General features: G+C 51.9%; 1 protein-coding gene across 3 annotated transcripts; it reads left to right on the top strand.

Moving 5' to 3' along the window:
* The first annotated feature begins 5 nt into the window (after window positions 1–5).
* On the top strand, window positions 6–13,176 carry PLIN1 (perilipin 1). 3 transcript variants are annotated; one of them, XM_067696657.1, is made up of 9 exons: window positions 6–141; window positions 805–863; window positions 3,828–4,032; window positions 5,672–5,754; window positions 6,957–7,221; window positions 7,528–7,700; window positions 9,726–9,920; window positions 10,321–10,566; window positions 11,600–13,176. In XM_067696657.1, the coding sequence occupies exons 2-9, from the start codon at window positions 819–821 to the stop codon at window positions 11,939–11,941; spliced, it is 1,554 nt and encodes a 517-aa protein (XP_067552758.1). In that variant the 5' UTR covers window positions 6–141; window positions 805–818; the 3' UTR covers window positions 11,942–13,176. The 3 variants fall into 3 exon arrangements, with proteins under 3 accessions (XP_067552758.1, XP_067552766.1, XP_067552750.1); XM_067696665.1 differs by lacking the exon at window positions 6–141 and adding an exon at window positions 186–204; XM_067696649.1 differs by lacking the exons at window positions 6–141; window positions 805–863 and having other exon boundaries at window positions 3,741–4,032.
* The last annotated feature ends 368 nt before the right edge of the window (window positions 13,177–13,544 follow it).

The raw sequence follows: 13,544 nt of genomic DNA, 5'->3' as shown, positions 1-13,544 counted from the left end.
CTTTCTCTTCTTCTCTGCCCTCCTCTATCTGGGAGGTGTTAGTAGCTTTGCTCAAGACTCCCCAGAGCAACTGGAATTGTTTCTGCTGGAGGAGACGCTCTGCAGCCCGGGCTCCGTGGGACTGAGGTGGCATCAGCTGGAGTGAGTGTGGGGATCCTGGGACAACCTTACCTGGTTTGTTTCTGAGAATTAAAGAAGTTGAGGGTAAGGGTCTTCTGGGAATTTTACTGAGGATGAAGAGGCCTGCAGGGAAACCACTAAGGGAGAGATTATTCAGGGTGAATGACCAAGAGTGTAGAGTAGATATTCTGGGGCCACTAGTTTTCCAGAACAGAGCTGAAATTGCTGTTTTTAAGAATGACTACTTTCTCCTCTGGTTGAGCACAGAGGGAATAACTGGCAGATTTGCTTATTTAAAAAGAGAGGAATTAATGCAGAACTTTTTCGTTTAAAAAAAAAAGACTAAATCTGAAACTTTGTTTGTCTCTTTTGGACCCTCATCTAAGAGCTCCTAAACATCTACAACCTCTTATCTCTTAAAGTTACTTTCATTTTTTATTTCTTACCCTGAATCCTTATAAGAAACTACGGTCTTGACAAGTAGGCTGCGGGACAACTCATCCCTATGGGACTCTAAGGACTGGCCACTTGTCTGTGACATTCATCCTCCAAATACCTTCTCTTCAGGGAACTTGAGTTCCCAGACAGCCTGGGCCCCCCTGATGGCCATGAGAGGTAGGGGACTGATCCTGTGGATCTCAGGCTGAGGACTTTCTCATGGACCTGGAACCCTCTGCTTTGCAGCTTGAAGAGCTCCGATGGCAGTTAACAAGGGTCCAACTTTGCTGGATGAAGACCGCCCTGTAAGTAACCTGGGCTTATATGAGACAGTGGACAACTCTGTGGGGAGGAAGGAGACGGGAGGAGAAGTTCAGGGGGCTTAGAGCAAGATATGTCTAGATTATATTCATAACTCATTGACCATTATGTCTTAGTTATTCTTGCCCTCACTACCTTTTGCAGAAGGCTGTTAGAGAATGTGAGGGGGAAGAAAAGATGTCTATTAAAAACTAAGTACCTTGGAGAAAAAGCACAGAAAAGTTGGCTGGGAGGGAAAGGAGAGGAAGGGAACTACTATATTCTAAAGCCTGAAACAGAAGCCCATGCTTTGTCCACCCAGGCGAAATGTATATTTGGGATGGAGCCTCTGCATTTTGTAACTCCAGAGGCTTCTTGTATGGTGCAGTCTATGTAAATGGCACCTCTTAGAGTTACATGATGCACATTATGTATGTGGGAAGGGGTTAGAGGGGCAGTGTGTCCAGTTTGTGTGTCTGACCTGGTTTTCAGTGTGACTCAGAGTGGTTTGACACGTTTAGGTGTATTGATGCCTCCTGGCAAGGCCTCTCTAATTTAGGTACAGTTCAAATAGTGAAACTTAAAAATTGTGAACCCATATAATACCCATCTTGTCCCAAGTTAGGCTTTAACTAACCTCTGTACTAGTAATCACCATGTTAAGTTTTTTATTGGATCATAGAACACAGAGAGGCATAAAATGATCAAGTGCATAGTTAAGAGGTATTGATAGTTTATTGCCGTCCCAGGACCTCTCTCCTTTGGCTTTGCCTATAACAACTCCTGAAGGTTCTGTCCAAAATGTTAAAGAAATTTTTTCTTGTTTACAGTCATAATCTTTTTCTGGTTCAAATTTCAAACTCACCTGCAAGACCAAAAGCTGAAATATTGCAGCTTGCTGTCTAGTATACATCAGGTCTCCTTGATGGGTCTTCTAATTCAGCCGCCTACAAACAGAAGAAGCTAGGTCCTCACCTTTAGAGTAGAACTATGCAACAGTGCATATTCAAAGCTACAGAAAGAGCTCGAACATCTGAGTCAGACCTGGGATGTTTATGTGGAGAATTCTTAATATTCCTAAGAACAGACAGAAAAATATAATACCCTTCACTAGCCCCAGCAACCATAATCCATGGACAATTGTGCCTCATCCTCACCCCATTCATTCCCCAGCCTTGTGTTTTTTGTTTTGTTTTGTTTTTGTTTTTTTGCGGTACATGGGCACTGCTGTGGCCTCTCCCGTGGCAGAGCACAGGCTCAGGACGCGCAGGCTCAGCGGCCATGGCTCACGGGCCCAGCCGCTCCGCGGCATGTGGGATCTTCCTGGACTGGGGCACGAACCCGTGTCCCTTGCATCGGCAGGCGGACTCTCAACCACTGCGCCACCAGGGAAGCCCCCTTGTGTTATTTTGAAGCAAATCTCAGACATGCTGTTTCAGGCCTGAGTTGGCCTGGCAGTGCCACTCACTAGCTGTGTGATCTTGGGTAAGTCACTTCACATCTCTGAGTCTTTGTCTCATTGGCAAAGTGCTGATGATAATGCTGTCCTCAGAGTGTCGCTCTTAGAATTAAATGAGGTCATATCATGAAAGCACCCCAATCAGTGCCTGGAGCATAATGGCACTGAGTAAATGTTTCCCTCTGCAGGATTAGAATCCACTTTTTCTTTTTTTTTTTTAACCTCAAAGATCAGTGTTTCTCCACTAAGATTCTTAGGCGATCTAAAGTTTAATTAAGTGCCTGCTGTTGAGATTAGAATGCATTAATAAGAGCACAGCACCCCAATAACGAGAGGTGATGGTTTCACTATACCTCACACACTCAGACCACACCTGGAATGCTGTCTTCAAGTCTGAGTGCTATATTTTTTAGAAAGGCGATGTCAAACTGTAGTGTGTGCAGAGGAGGGAATCAGCAGATCAGGGCACTGAGCCGTTTGTAAGCTAAGTAAGGAACTAGAGCTATTTAGAATGGAGAATGGACTGCTAAAGGGAGAAATATTTGTCTTCAAGTGTGTGAAAGGCCAGCCCATGAATGATGAAACAGATTTCCTCAGTATTGTTACACAGGGCAGAGAGTGGAGCGGATTTCAGCTCAGCCACGCTGTCCAACAAGGGGCATAGGCCACTCTATGAGGGGTGAGCTCCATGCAAGGAGACGTCCAAATACAAGCCTCCCAGAGGGACCGTGGGAAGCAGTCTTGCTACAGAGGCCCCTGGAGGCCTAAGATTCTGTGATTCTGTATGGTTGGGCAGATCTAAACTTAACACCTTAGGTGCAGCTCTGACTGTGATTCACCTATTCAACTAACATTACTGTGCAGGCTTTAGGTTAGGCCCTGGAGATACAGAGATGACAGTCTCCTGGGAGAGAGCCAAGTACACACATGATCAAGACGAGCACCATGTATGATACGGAAACAACCCAGCGAGGGAAGTGGTGGCTTCTGATGTGAAGGAGGAGAGTCAGGAAGCTTCACACAAGAAGCAATGCTCAAGCCGTGTCTTGAAGGAGTGACATTTTGCCAGACGGAAGGGACTGTGGGAGGGAAGGGGAGCATCCTAGGCAGTGGGACAAGCACTGGAGGCAGGGAGGCAGTCTCCCGAAAAGACCAGAATGATGTTCAGATGAAGCTACCAATCCAAGATGGACTAAAACTCCAGGCAGGTGCGCCGACACACTTGCTCCTACCATTAAGTTTAAGTGGGGTGGCTGCGGGTTGGGGGGTAGCCCCTGGAGGCCAGAGTTTGCCCAGTAGCTCTCCAGAGCCAGGATTGTGACCAGGAGAGCATGGCAGCTTGGCTCTCGTTTTCCCTGTGGGGCCTCCAGAGACCTCTCTAGTCTGGGTTTCTCCTAGGTCTCTTGGACCCAGGCCAGCCCTAATGGGCTCCATGGCCCTGGGGCTGCCTCCCCAGGAGGTGGGAGGAGGAGGTGGGATGACTTCAGTACCTGCTTTCCTTCCACTCCAGGAGCAGGAGAACGTGCTGCAGCGGGTTCTGCAGCTGCCGGTGGTGAGCAGCACCTGTGAGTGCTTCCAGAAGACCTACACCAGCACCAAGGAAGCCCACCCCCTGGTGACCTCTGTATGCAGTGCATACGAGAAGGGCGTGCAGAGCGCCACCAGCTTGGCAGCCTGGAGCATGGAGCCGGTGGTCCGAAGGCTGTCCACCCAGTGTGAGTCCTTGCACTCGGAGGCTGTCTGCCTGTTCAGTGATGCTCACTGCCTGCCTGCCAATCTTTTGTCCGTCTATCAGTCTGTTTGATAGCTTGCTTGTCTGTCTGCCTTTTTGTTTGTCTGACTGCCTTCCTGAGTATCTACATCCCATTACATAGTCTTTTCATCTACAGATATAGATGATATAAATATAGATGTAGATATAGATATAGGTCTCTTCTCATATATAGATGCCTCATCTGTAGCCCAGCTGGCATTTTCCTAGGACGACAATGATGGGCCACATACTTGGCAGGAGAAGGGGTGGGCAGAGCTATGAGGGCAGTGGTGGGAGTGGGGGCCCATGGCAGACCAGACACCCACTTTGGCTCCATATCCAGCAGCAGCAGCAGGAACTAGCAGAGTCTGGCACAGAGGCAGAGGCAGTGGGCACTAGGGCTAGCCTGGCAGGGATCGGGGGAGAGGAGGGAGAGGGGAAGCCCTCTGGGTCCAGCAGCTGATGGTACTGGCCCCATGACAGGCCGGGGCAGCAGAGAGCTACCAGTCAGGGCCCTGAAGGTGAGGACAACTTACCAGACCTGCCCCTGTTCAAATTGTTCTGCCCCGTTGGAAAATATGGTCTCCACGGCACGGCTCTGGGCTGAGGGAAATTCCAGAAGTCTAGGACCTGCCACAGTCCTGATTACAGAGTTATGGGTATCTGAGGATTTGGCACAGCCAACGGGAGAGGGCAGATATAAAGAAGACCTGGGCCTGGGTCCACCTCCCTGCCTGCAAACTCCTTAAATAATTTCCCTGGGTCTCACTTTGCCCAATCGGAAGTCAGCCAAGTCATCTGGGCTCTCTGCTGCTTGAGAATTTTGTGAAGAAACCTGGGATATCTGGAGAAAGAACATATGAAAGAGAATATATAGATATCCTTTAAAACTGTGATCTCCATGGTCATGTGTGCAGAGCTGATGTCCTCGGCAGCCCCTGGGCAGTATCTCCCGGGAACATTTGCATCCTCTGGCACTCTTCCCTGTGACCTTCTTCCCAGTGTTGACCATCTCATTCCTAGAGGTTAAAAGGAAGGGCCATGGACTATCTGGAACTCTAGAACAGCCTTTCACCTCTAGAATTAAGCAGTGCCAGGCCTGCTCCCACCCTAGGGCCTGGCTGCCCCTCCACCATGACACCTCTGCTCTCCCCCATCGTGTTCACCCAGCGCTCACCCAAAGAGGGGTTGTAGGAGGAGGAGAGACCAGGATCTGTTGGTGATTCACAAAGGTTCTGTCACTTCCTCCTCACGACAACCCTGCAAGGTTTGTCCGCATTAATCCACATTTTACAAGTGAGGAACTTGAGGCTCAGCCAGGTTGCGACCTGCCTGAAACTACACTGCAGATGCAGGTGCTGGGCTTTGAGTGCAGATCTGCATGACTCCAGAGCTCCAGCTCAGAGGGAAAACATCCTGCTCTCAAGGAGTCACAGTGAATGGTGGCTAAAAGTAGCAGAGGGCCTCAGATTCCCAGATGCTTTGGGGGTAGCAGGGCTGGGGGTTTTGAGGGCTCCAAGGTGCCTTCCTTGGCACAGAGGCCCCTGCTGGGCTCTCACAGTGGGGGCAGAGCTCACCTGACCATGGCCTTTTGCTTCCAGTCATAGCTGCCAACGAGCTGGCCTGCCGAGGCCTGGACCACCTGGAGGAAAAGATCCCGGCCCTCCAGTATCCTCCTGAAAAGGTGAGCCCCTCCCCTCTTCTCTAAGGCTCCCCACATTCTGTTGTCACTGCCTCCCAGTTGAGGAGAGGGCACGAGCCCATGATGCATAAATGTGAGTCTTTTGTTTCTGTGGCAAATGCCTTCCAAGGCTGGTGGCAGCTGCCTGTCCCTAAGACCATACGATGGGCTTCTTCCTCTCCCTGTGGGGCCAGATGAAGGCAGGCTTTCTGAAACCAGCAGGCACAGTCCAGAGGCAAACTCAAACAGGAGCTTGGGGTAGGGCCCACTGCTTCTGATTCCCTGCTCTTTGGACCGTTTGGTGACTACAGCCACCTGAGATCATGGGTCACACTTGTCAGATCCCAGGATTGCAGTCCCATGTCCTCAAGATCCAACACTTTATGGACCATGAGACTGAAAATGTCACTTCACCTGGATGGCTATTCATTGGGCATTTGCCATGGTAAGGGCCATGTCTGGTGCTTTGGGGGAATAAGTTGCACTCTCAGACGCTATCCATCTCACTGACAAACTACCACCCATCTCACAAACATTTACTGAGCCCTACCCTATGACAGGGGTCATGACATATGATTTATAGAGCCCTCTCATTTAATCCTCTTGTCAATCCTCTGGTATAGGGGTAGGTATCCCCATTTTACAGATGAGAAAACTAGTGACTTCCCCCTGACCACACAGCCTTAAGTGGAGGCCACATGAGAGCAGGTCTATTTGGCTCTGAGGCCTGTGCTCTTCACTTATTTTTCCAGATAAACGGCAACGTCTTTGTCACAGAGGAGCTCCTAAGGCAAAGGAGAGAAAGACATTATTTCAATGCAGAACCTGTAGGAAGATCAACCACATCTATAAGTCCACATAAGTGCAGATAGGAATGTGAGCAATGTTCTGAGGGCAAGACAGAGCAGACAGCAGAGGAATTTGGAAGAGGAGATGTCTTGTGTGCATGAGGTGTTATCAAGGAGGTGGACTTTAGGGGGCATTCTTGAAGGATGGTTAGGATCTTGACAGGTAGAAATGGGGTGCAAAGAAGTCAGGAGATCTAAGTGGTTGGCACAAGAAGGACTGGAGCCCTTTTCCTTTTAAGTTCAGCTTAATCAAGCTGCCCAAATATTGGTGCCAGTCCCCTTTAAATGAGGCTTTCCTGAAGCTGGGCTCAGGGTCTGTCAGATCCAATGCCTGACTCCTCTCCCCACTTCCTCCAGATTGCTTCTGAGCTGAAGGACACCATCTCTACCCGCCTTCGCAGTGCCAGGAACAGCATCAGTGTGCCCATCGCCAGCACTTCAGACAAAGTCCTAGAGGCCGCTCTGGCTGGCTGTGAGCTCGCCTGGGGGATGGTCAAAGACACTGCCGAATTTGCTGCCAACACCCGAGCTGGCCAGCTAGCCTGTGGAGGAGCCGACTTGGCCTTGGGTGGTGTTGAGAAGGTGGTAGAGTTCCTCCTCCCTCCAGCCAAGGAAGAGTCAGGTATCTGCCATTAGGGGGCCTGGGGAGCGAGTTGGCCCCCATGCTGCTTGGGAATTAGGAAGAGGCAGCCAGGGCCCATCTAGCCCCTGCTCTGGAACAGGGATGGCCCAGCAAGATTTTCAGATGGATCCATCCTCACCTAGCCCTCTCTCCCCATTTTTAAGTGGAGAAAGTGAGTTGCCCAAATCACCAGCAAGCTTGTGGTGGAGCTAGGATGACCACTTTCCAACCCTAGACACAACCCAGCTTTGCCCAGTGCCTTTCTGATCAGCTTTCCTTTCCTTCCCCTCACAAACTCCTACCTAGCCCCTGCTCCAGGACAGCAGCATGCCCAGAAACCTCCCCAGGCCAAGCCGGGCCTCGTGAGCAGGGTTGGGGCCCTGGCCAACACTCTCTCTCAACACACCTTCCAGACCACAGCCCGGGTGCTGAAACAGGGCCAGGCCCTGGCCATGTGGATCCCAGGTGTGGCGCCCCTGGTGAGTGTCTGCCCTGAGCTCTGACTGACCCACGGCCTGGGAACCCTGTCTGTGGGCCTCCTGGTCCCTCCCATCCCCTACCCAATTCTGCCTCCTGTCCCAGGAACTTCCTCTCTTCCGGCCTGGGCGGGGACTTTAGGTCTAAGGACAAGAGGACTTAGGTGGGGTGGTGGGCTAGTCCTCTAGGATGCAAGGGGAGAGGGCAGGCCTGCTTGTTAGGGTGGTCCTGCCCCCCACCCTCTTCTGTCTCTCCCATTCTCCCTCTGAGTCACCCCCACCCTCCCAAGCCTTCCTCCTCCCAAGTGGGCCCTCCCACTTGTGAGGAAGCAGAGACACCCCCCTCCCCCCCGCCCCATCTGCCCTCTAGGCACTAGGGAGTGTCATCTGTAAATAAGCAAGGCACAAAACCCATTCTGTTGGGCAGAGAGCCCCAGCTGGGCTGTGTCTCTGACTGTGCCCAGGGTTCTGGTTTCCCTTCTAGAGGCTTCTAATTTGCATCCCACTGCACCCAAGGTAAAGCTGCCTTTTCTAGGCCCAGATAGGGCTTTCTCCCCACCACACCCCACCTCCACCTCTCTGTGTATTTTAGCAGAGATAGCCTGGATTATTTTCATAGGAACTTTAGTAAGAAACTAAGCAGCCCCCCACCTCAAAAAAAAGGAAATAAAAGCATTAACGCATAAATGTCAGCAAACAAGATAACCACTTCTCAGCCATCAAGAGGGTGGTACTTTTAAAAGCATCCTCAGGCCTGGCTCATTCATTCAAGCAAATGTTTGCTGAGAACCTACTATGTGCCAGTTCCTGTAGCTCCAGTAGGGATACAGGAGTAGTAGTTCTCCTCTGTCACCTGCACTGGGGGGCCACTTCCCCATGGGGGCTAGACTAACTCCTGCGCCCTGGCCTAGCCCCTAGTGGGCGGGGGCCACTGTACGGCACAGCCTCAGCCACCACCGTTCATATAGAAAATAATGGTGTCCCAGGGACTTCCCTGGCGGTCCAGTGGTTAGGACCTTACCTTCCAATGCAGTGGGTGTGGGTTCGATCCCTGGTCAGGCAGCTAAGATCCCAAATGCCTCGCAGCCAAAAGACCAAACATAAAACAAGCAATACTGCAACAAATTCAATAAAGACTTTAAAAATGGTCCACATCAAAAAAGAAAAAAATCTTAAAAAGAAAATAATGGTGTCCCCTAAGGATGTATAACAAGGAGACCCTGTTTGTGGGGTTCCCTAGGGGTTTGAAATGAGCCAAGCTGTGCCCCAGGGGACACCAGCCCACCTACCCATGTCAGTTTCCTCCCATGGGATCCTCTGGCCCACTTGATTTTTTTCACTCTTTAAAAGATCTGCAGGGAGTATGTACTAAAGCTAAACATACATATCCCCTATGACTCAGCAATTCCACCCGACAGAAATAAGAGCTTATGTCCCCCAAAGACACACCGGAAATGTTCCTATCAGCTTTATCCTTAGCCAAGAACTGGAAATAACACAAATGTCCATCAACAGTAGAATGGGTATATTGTGGTATATTTATTCAGTGGAATATGACACAAATGAAAAAGGAGGAACTACTCTGACACTCAGTAATGTGGATGAATCTCACAACACAACGTTGAACAAAAGCTATTCACGAAAGAAAACACGTTGTGTGAGTCCATTTACAAATGAGAAAAATCAATGCATGGTGATAGAGGCCAGAATGTGGCCACCCTTATGTGGTACTGACTGGGTGAGGGGCACAGGGAGTCTTCTGGGGTGTCGAAAATGTCTATATCTTGATCTGTAATGGTCACACAGGTGTGTGTTTCTAAAAATTCCCAGAGGTGTATACTAAAGCTTGTGCACCTTAGTGGGTGTAAGTTACCACTCCATAAAAAGTTTGAAGACCAGTCTGCTGGGGCCAGGCCCTGCTTGCCTCCCCCAACCCTGACCCTGGGGGTGAGGGGCTTTGCCTGCTGGGGCTGCCCAGCCTCTGGCAGGGGCTGTGAAACCAGCAGCCCGCCACCTTCCCGCCCTCAGAGCAGCCTGGCCCAGTGGGGCGCATCGGCGGCCATACAGGTGGTGTCCCGGCGGTCGAGTGAGGTGCGGGTGCCCTGGCTGCACAACCTCACTGCCACCCGGGAGGAGGACCACAATGACCAGATGGACACAGAGGGGGAGGAGACAGAGGTGGAGGAGGAGGAATCAGAGACGGAGGAGAACAAGCTCAGTGAGGTAAGGGAGAGAGCAGAAGCCGAGCAGGATGCGGGAACCTGGAGGTCCCACAGCCCACCGAGGGGGTGAGAAGCAGAGGCCCCGGGTGAAACAGGGGCCCCAGGAATGTAGTACATGGGTGCAGTGCTCTTCACCTCACCCCCAAACGCCCAGATAACAAAGTTCTCTCAGAGGATCCTCACAACAACCCCATAAAATAGGCAGGACAGAGATTGTCATCCCCATTTTGCAGATGAAGAAACTGAGGTTCAGAGAGCAGAAGTGACCTGCCCAAGAGCCAGGCTAATAGTTTTTTCAGTTTGGTATCCACGTTCTTTCCCCTCTAGCTCTGGGGATGGTGAGGAGAGGGGAAGGGTCAGGGGAGTTGCTGAGGAGGCACTGACCTTGCTCTGGCCCCCAGGGAGCAGCCCTGCCTGGCCCACAAGACCTCCTGGGTGGTGTGGTGCACACCCTGCAGAAGGCCCTCCAGAGCACCATCTCGGTCGTGACGTGGGTGCCTGCGGCTGTGCTGGGCACGGCAGGGAGGTTGCTGCATCTCATGCCAGCCCATGCTGTCTCCTCCACCAAGGGCAGGGCCATGTCCCTGTCTGATGCCCTGAAGGGCGTTACTGACAACGTCGTGGACACCGTGGTGCACTATGTGCCGGTGAGTCCCCCTACCCTTCTGGCTAACCCTCCCCCTCCCCCCCCACCCCTGAAAGGACAGATAAAGCAGATTTGACTGAAGGGGCTGCAGCTGCCCTCCCTTCCCCAGTCTCTGATCCTCAGTGCCCCAGAAACATTTTGACATACTATGGCCTTGACTGGGGGCCTTGGCAGCCCCCAAAGTACAGAGACCTGTGGCCTTGGCCTGAGACCTTTCCCCACATCTGTCCTTCCCACCTGCTGCTGGGGAGGTCACCCACCATTAATCTGGGGGTCCCAGTGGCCAAGTCCTCACCCCTCAGCTCCAAACTGAAGGACCTGGCAGGTTTGCATGCTGCTCCCTGGGAAAGCGTTGCAGGGAGGCTTCCAGGGCACCCTGCGGGGTCGGCTAGGTTCCAGGGGACAGCAGCTGCCGCCATGCCAATTCCAACACCTGTCACCAACAGGAAAACCCCAAGGAGTGCCAGTACTATCACTTTGGGGGTCCCTGGGTCCCTTTCCAGAGCAAGTTACAGGTCGAGCAGTCAGTAGGAGGGCTGGTCAGGGCAGGAGGCCCCTTAGAGCTGAGGGTTGAGGGAGGCTGTGAGGGTAGTGGGGGAATGGGTTACTCAGCCACTCACTCTCACCAAGAGGCATGGCAGGGGGTCTTGGCAGCCAGCTTGTTCACCTTGGGCCCAAAACAGAGCCAGGCGTGGGTACCCTGATCCAGGCAGGGGCAAGGAAGGGTCCAAGGAAGGGTCAGGAACGCCACTGACCTCCCACTGAGGAACCTCCGAGGGAGACCCGAGGGGTCCAGAAACTTTAGAGGGTGGCTGTCTGCCTTGCCTTGGGGGTCTGGACTGTGCACACTGTCAGGGAGGGCAGGACCTAAGCGGTCTCCCCCACACCCTCCATCCCTGTCCCACACCCCGGCCTCTGCCCTCCGGACGGTCGCTCCCTGGAGGCGTGACCGCGAGGGCCGCAGAGGAGGCGGTGGTGGGAGGCGCAGGGACTAGGGCCAAGGCGGGGGCCTAACGTGGTTTGCCGGCCCCCAGCTCCCCAGGCTGTCGCTGATGGAGCCCGAGAGCGAATTCCGGGAGATCGAAAACCCGCCTGCCGAGGCCGAGAGCCCGGAGGCGGAGCGCAGGGGGTCCGGGGCGCTGCCCGCCGGCTCGGATACCGCGTCGCGCCCCGCGCAGTCCCGCGGCAGCCTGCGCAGCGCTCGGGGCCCGGGCGCGGAGGACCGGGTGGACACGGCCGCCGCGCCGCGCACCGCCTTGCCGGCCATGCCCCGCGAGAAGCCCGCGCGCAGGGTCAGCGACAGCTTCTTCCGGCCCAGCGTCATGGAGCCCATCCTGGGCCGCACGCAGTACAGCCAGCTGCGCAAGAAGAGCTGAGCCCGCTGCCCCCATCGCCCTCCCGGCCCGGCCCGACGCCCCACCCCGGCCGAGCGCTGGGGCTGTTGTCTCCTGAAAACAAACAGAACCTACATGTCCAAATGAGCATTGACTTCTTCCAAGTAGTCCCCTTGGGTCCCGAGCCTCATTCCAAGGATGCTGCCAAGGCACACATCATCTTCTGAGCATCCTTTTTGGGCTTAGCTGTCAGAGCCCATTTTTGAGAAGCATCAGACTAGCAGTCTGCTTTAATTCTATGCCTTGTTATTTTTACCAAAAGATTAATTGCCTAACTTGATCTCTCACTTCTTTCACTAAATTTGTGGCCAAGTGACATTTAACTGTTTCCAGTATTTACATCCATCCTCTGTAGACAAATATTTGTCACCAGTGAACGTGTCACTACCCTAAAGGTTCAAGCAGTAGATCCTGCCACATTTTTAAGCCCTGAATGCAGAGATTCCTCTGAGTATACAGGCTCTCAGAAGACTACTTTGAGGGGAACAGCAATCAGGTGCAAAAGCTCTTGAGTGTTTATATACCTACGAGCATCACTTTCTGAGTGCCCCACACTCTTCACAGGCTGAGTCCTGGCCTGTGCTCTGTAGCGCCACCGTCCTGTTCACAGCTACATTTCCATTTGCACCCTTACTGCTTTCCACCTGCATGTTCACCCTTCCGTCCACTTCTCGAATGCTGGCGCCCCTAGTGCTGGGAGACAGTGGTGATCGTTTGTCATACAGTATAGACCATATATTTGGACTCTATAGCCACTGTTCATTCCAAGCCCTATTTTTGAAAATGTTAATATTTCTTACATTTGGAAATGCATACATATAAGTTAAAAATTCAAACACTGCCAAAGGATGTGTGCCTTCCTCCCTGAGTTCCCTGGTTTCTCTTCCCCAAAGCAACCATGGTGCCAGTCTCTTCTGTATCTTTCTGATTACGGACTGTGCATGCACAGGCACATGTGTATATACTCCCCACTGTTTACACAAGCTGTGGGAGGTTATACTCAGTGCTGTTTTCACTCAGCAATACATCTTAGAAATCTTTTTTGTATCAGTATCATAAATCCTCCTTGCTCTTTTTAACAGCCACACAGTAAGTGCTTCATAATATAGATGTGCTATGTTTGATTAAACTAGTGCCCTAATCATGGACTTTTAGGTTGTTTCCAATTGTTTGCTCCTTCGAACAGTGCTACAATAAATGTCTTTATACAAACGTTTCATGTAGACGTGTGCATATAGCTATAGGGTAAATTTATAACTTGGAATGATGACATGTCGAGTGAAAGGGAACGTTCATTTTAAACCTTGATAGATAATGCCAAGTAGCCTTCCAAACCAAACTCAGTTTTTCTTGTCATCTGCAGCTGCACAGATAATTCTGACACTTCTGTCAGTCCTTTTAGACATCTCTATATATATACACTCAGCCCCTATAGGTCCCCCTCAGATCCATGAGCACCCTCTTGGCCGCCACTCTGTGGCACACCTAAGAGTCCAGCTCCGTGTAACTGACTCTGGGCCCTGGCAGATCTTTGGTGTAATGAGTCCTTGGCCTTTATCCGTGGTTTTGAAATCTGAGGATGCCC

Source organism: Pseudorca crassidens, chromosome 1, assembly GCF_039906515.1.
Source record: "Pseudorca crassidens isolate mPseCra1 chromosome 1, mPseCra1.hap1, whole genome shotgun sequence".
NCBI lineage: Eukaryota > Metazoa > Chordata > Mammalia > Artiodactyla > Delphinidae > Pseudorca > Pseudorca crassidens.
This window is presented reverse-complemented; position numbering and strand designations above follow the sequence as displayed.

Coding starts and splice junctions, on each gene's coding strand:
- PLIN1 (XM_067696649.1), top strand. CDS start 3,741: ATGGGCTCCATGGCCCTGGGGCTGCCTCCCCAGGAGGTGGGAGGAGGA. Junction 4,033..5,671: donor CCGAAGGCTGTCCACCCAGT/GTGAGTCCTTGC, acceptor TTTTGCTTCCAG/TCATAGCTGCCAACGAGCTG. Junction 7,701..9,725: donor TCCCAGGTGTGGCGCCCCTG/GTGAGTGTCTGC, acceptor TCCCGCCCTCAG/AGCAGCCTGGCCCAGTGGGG.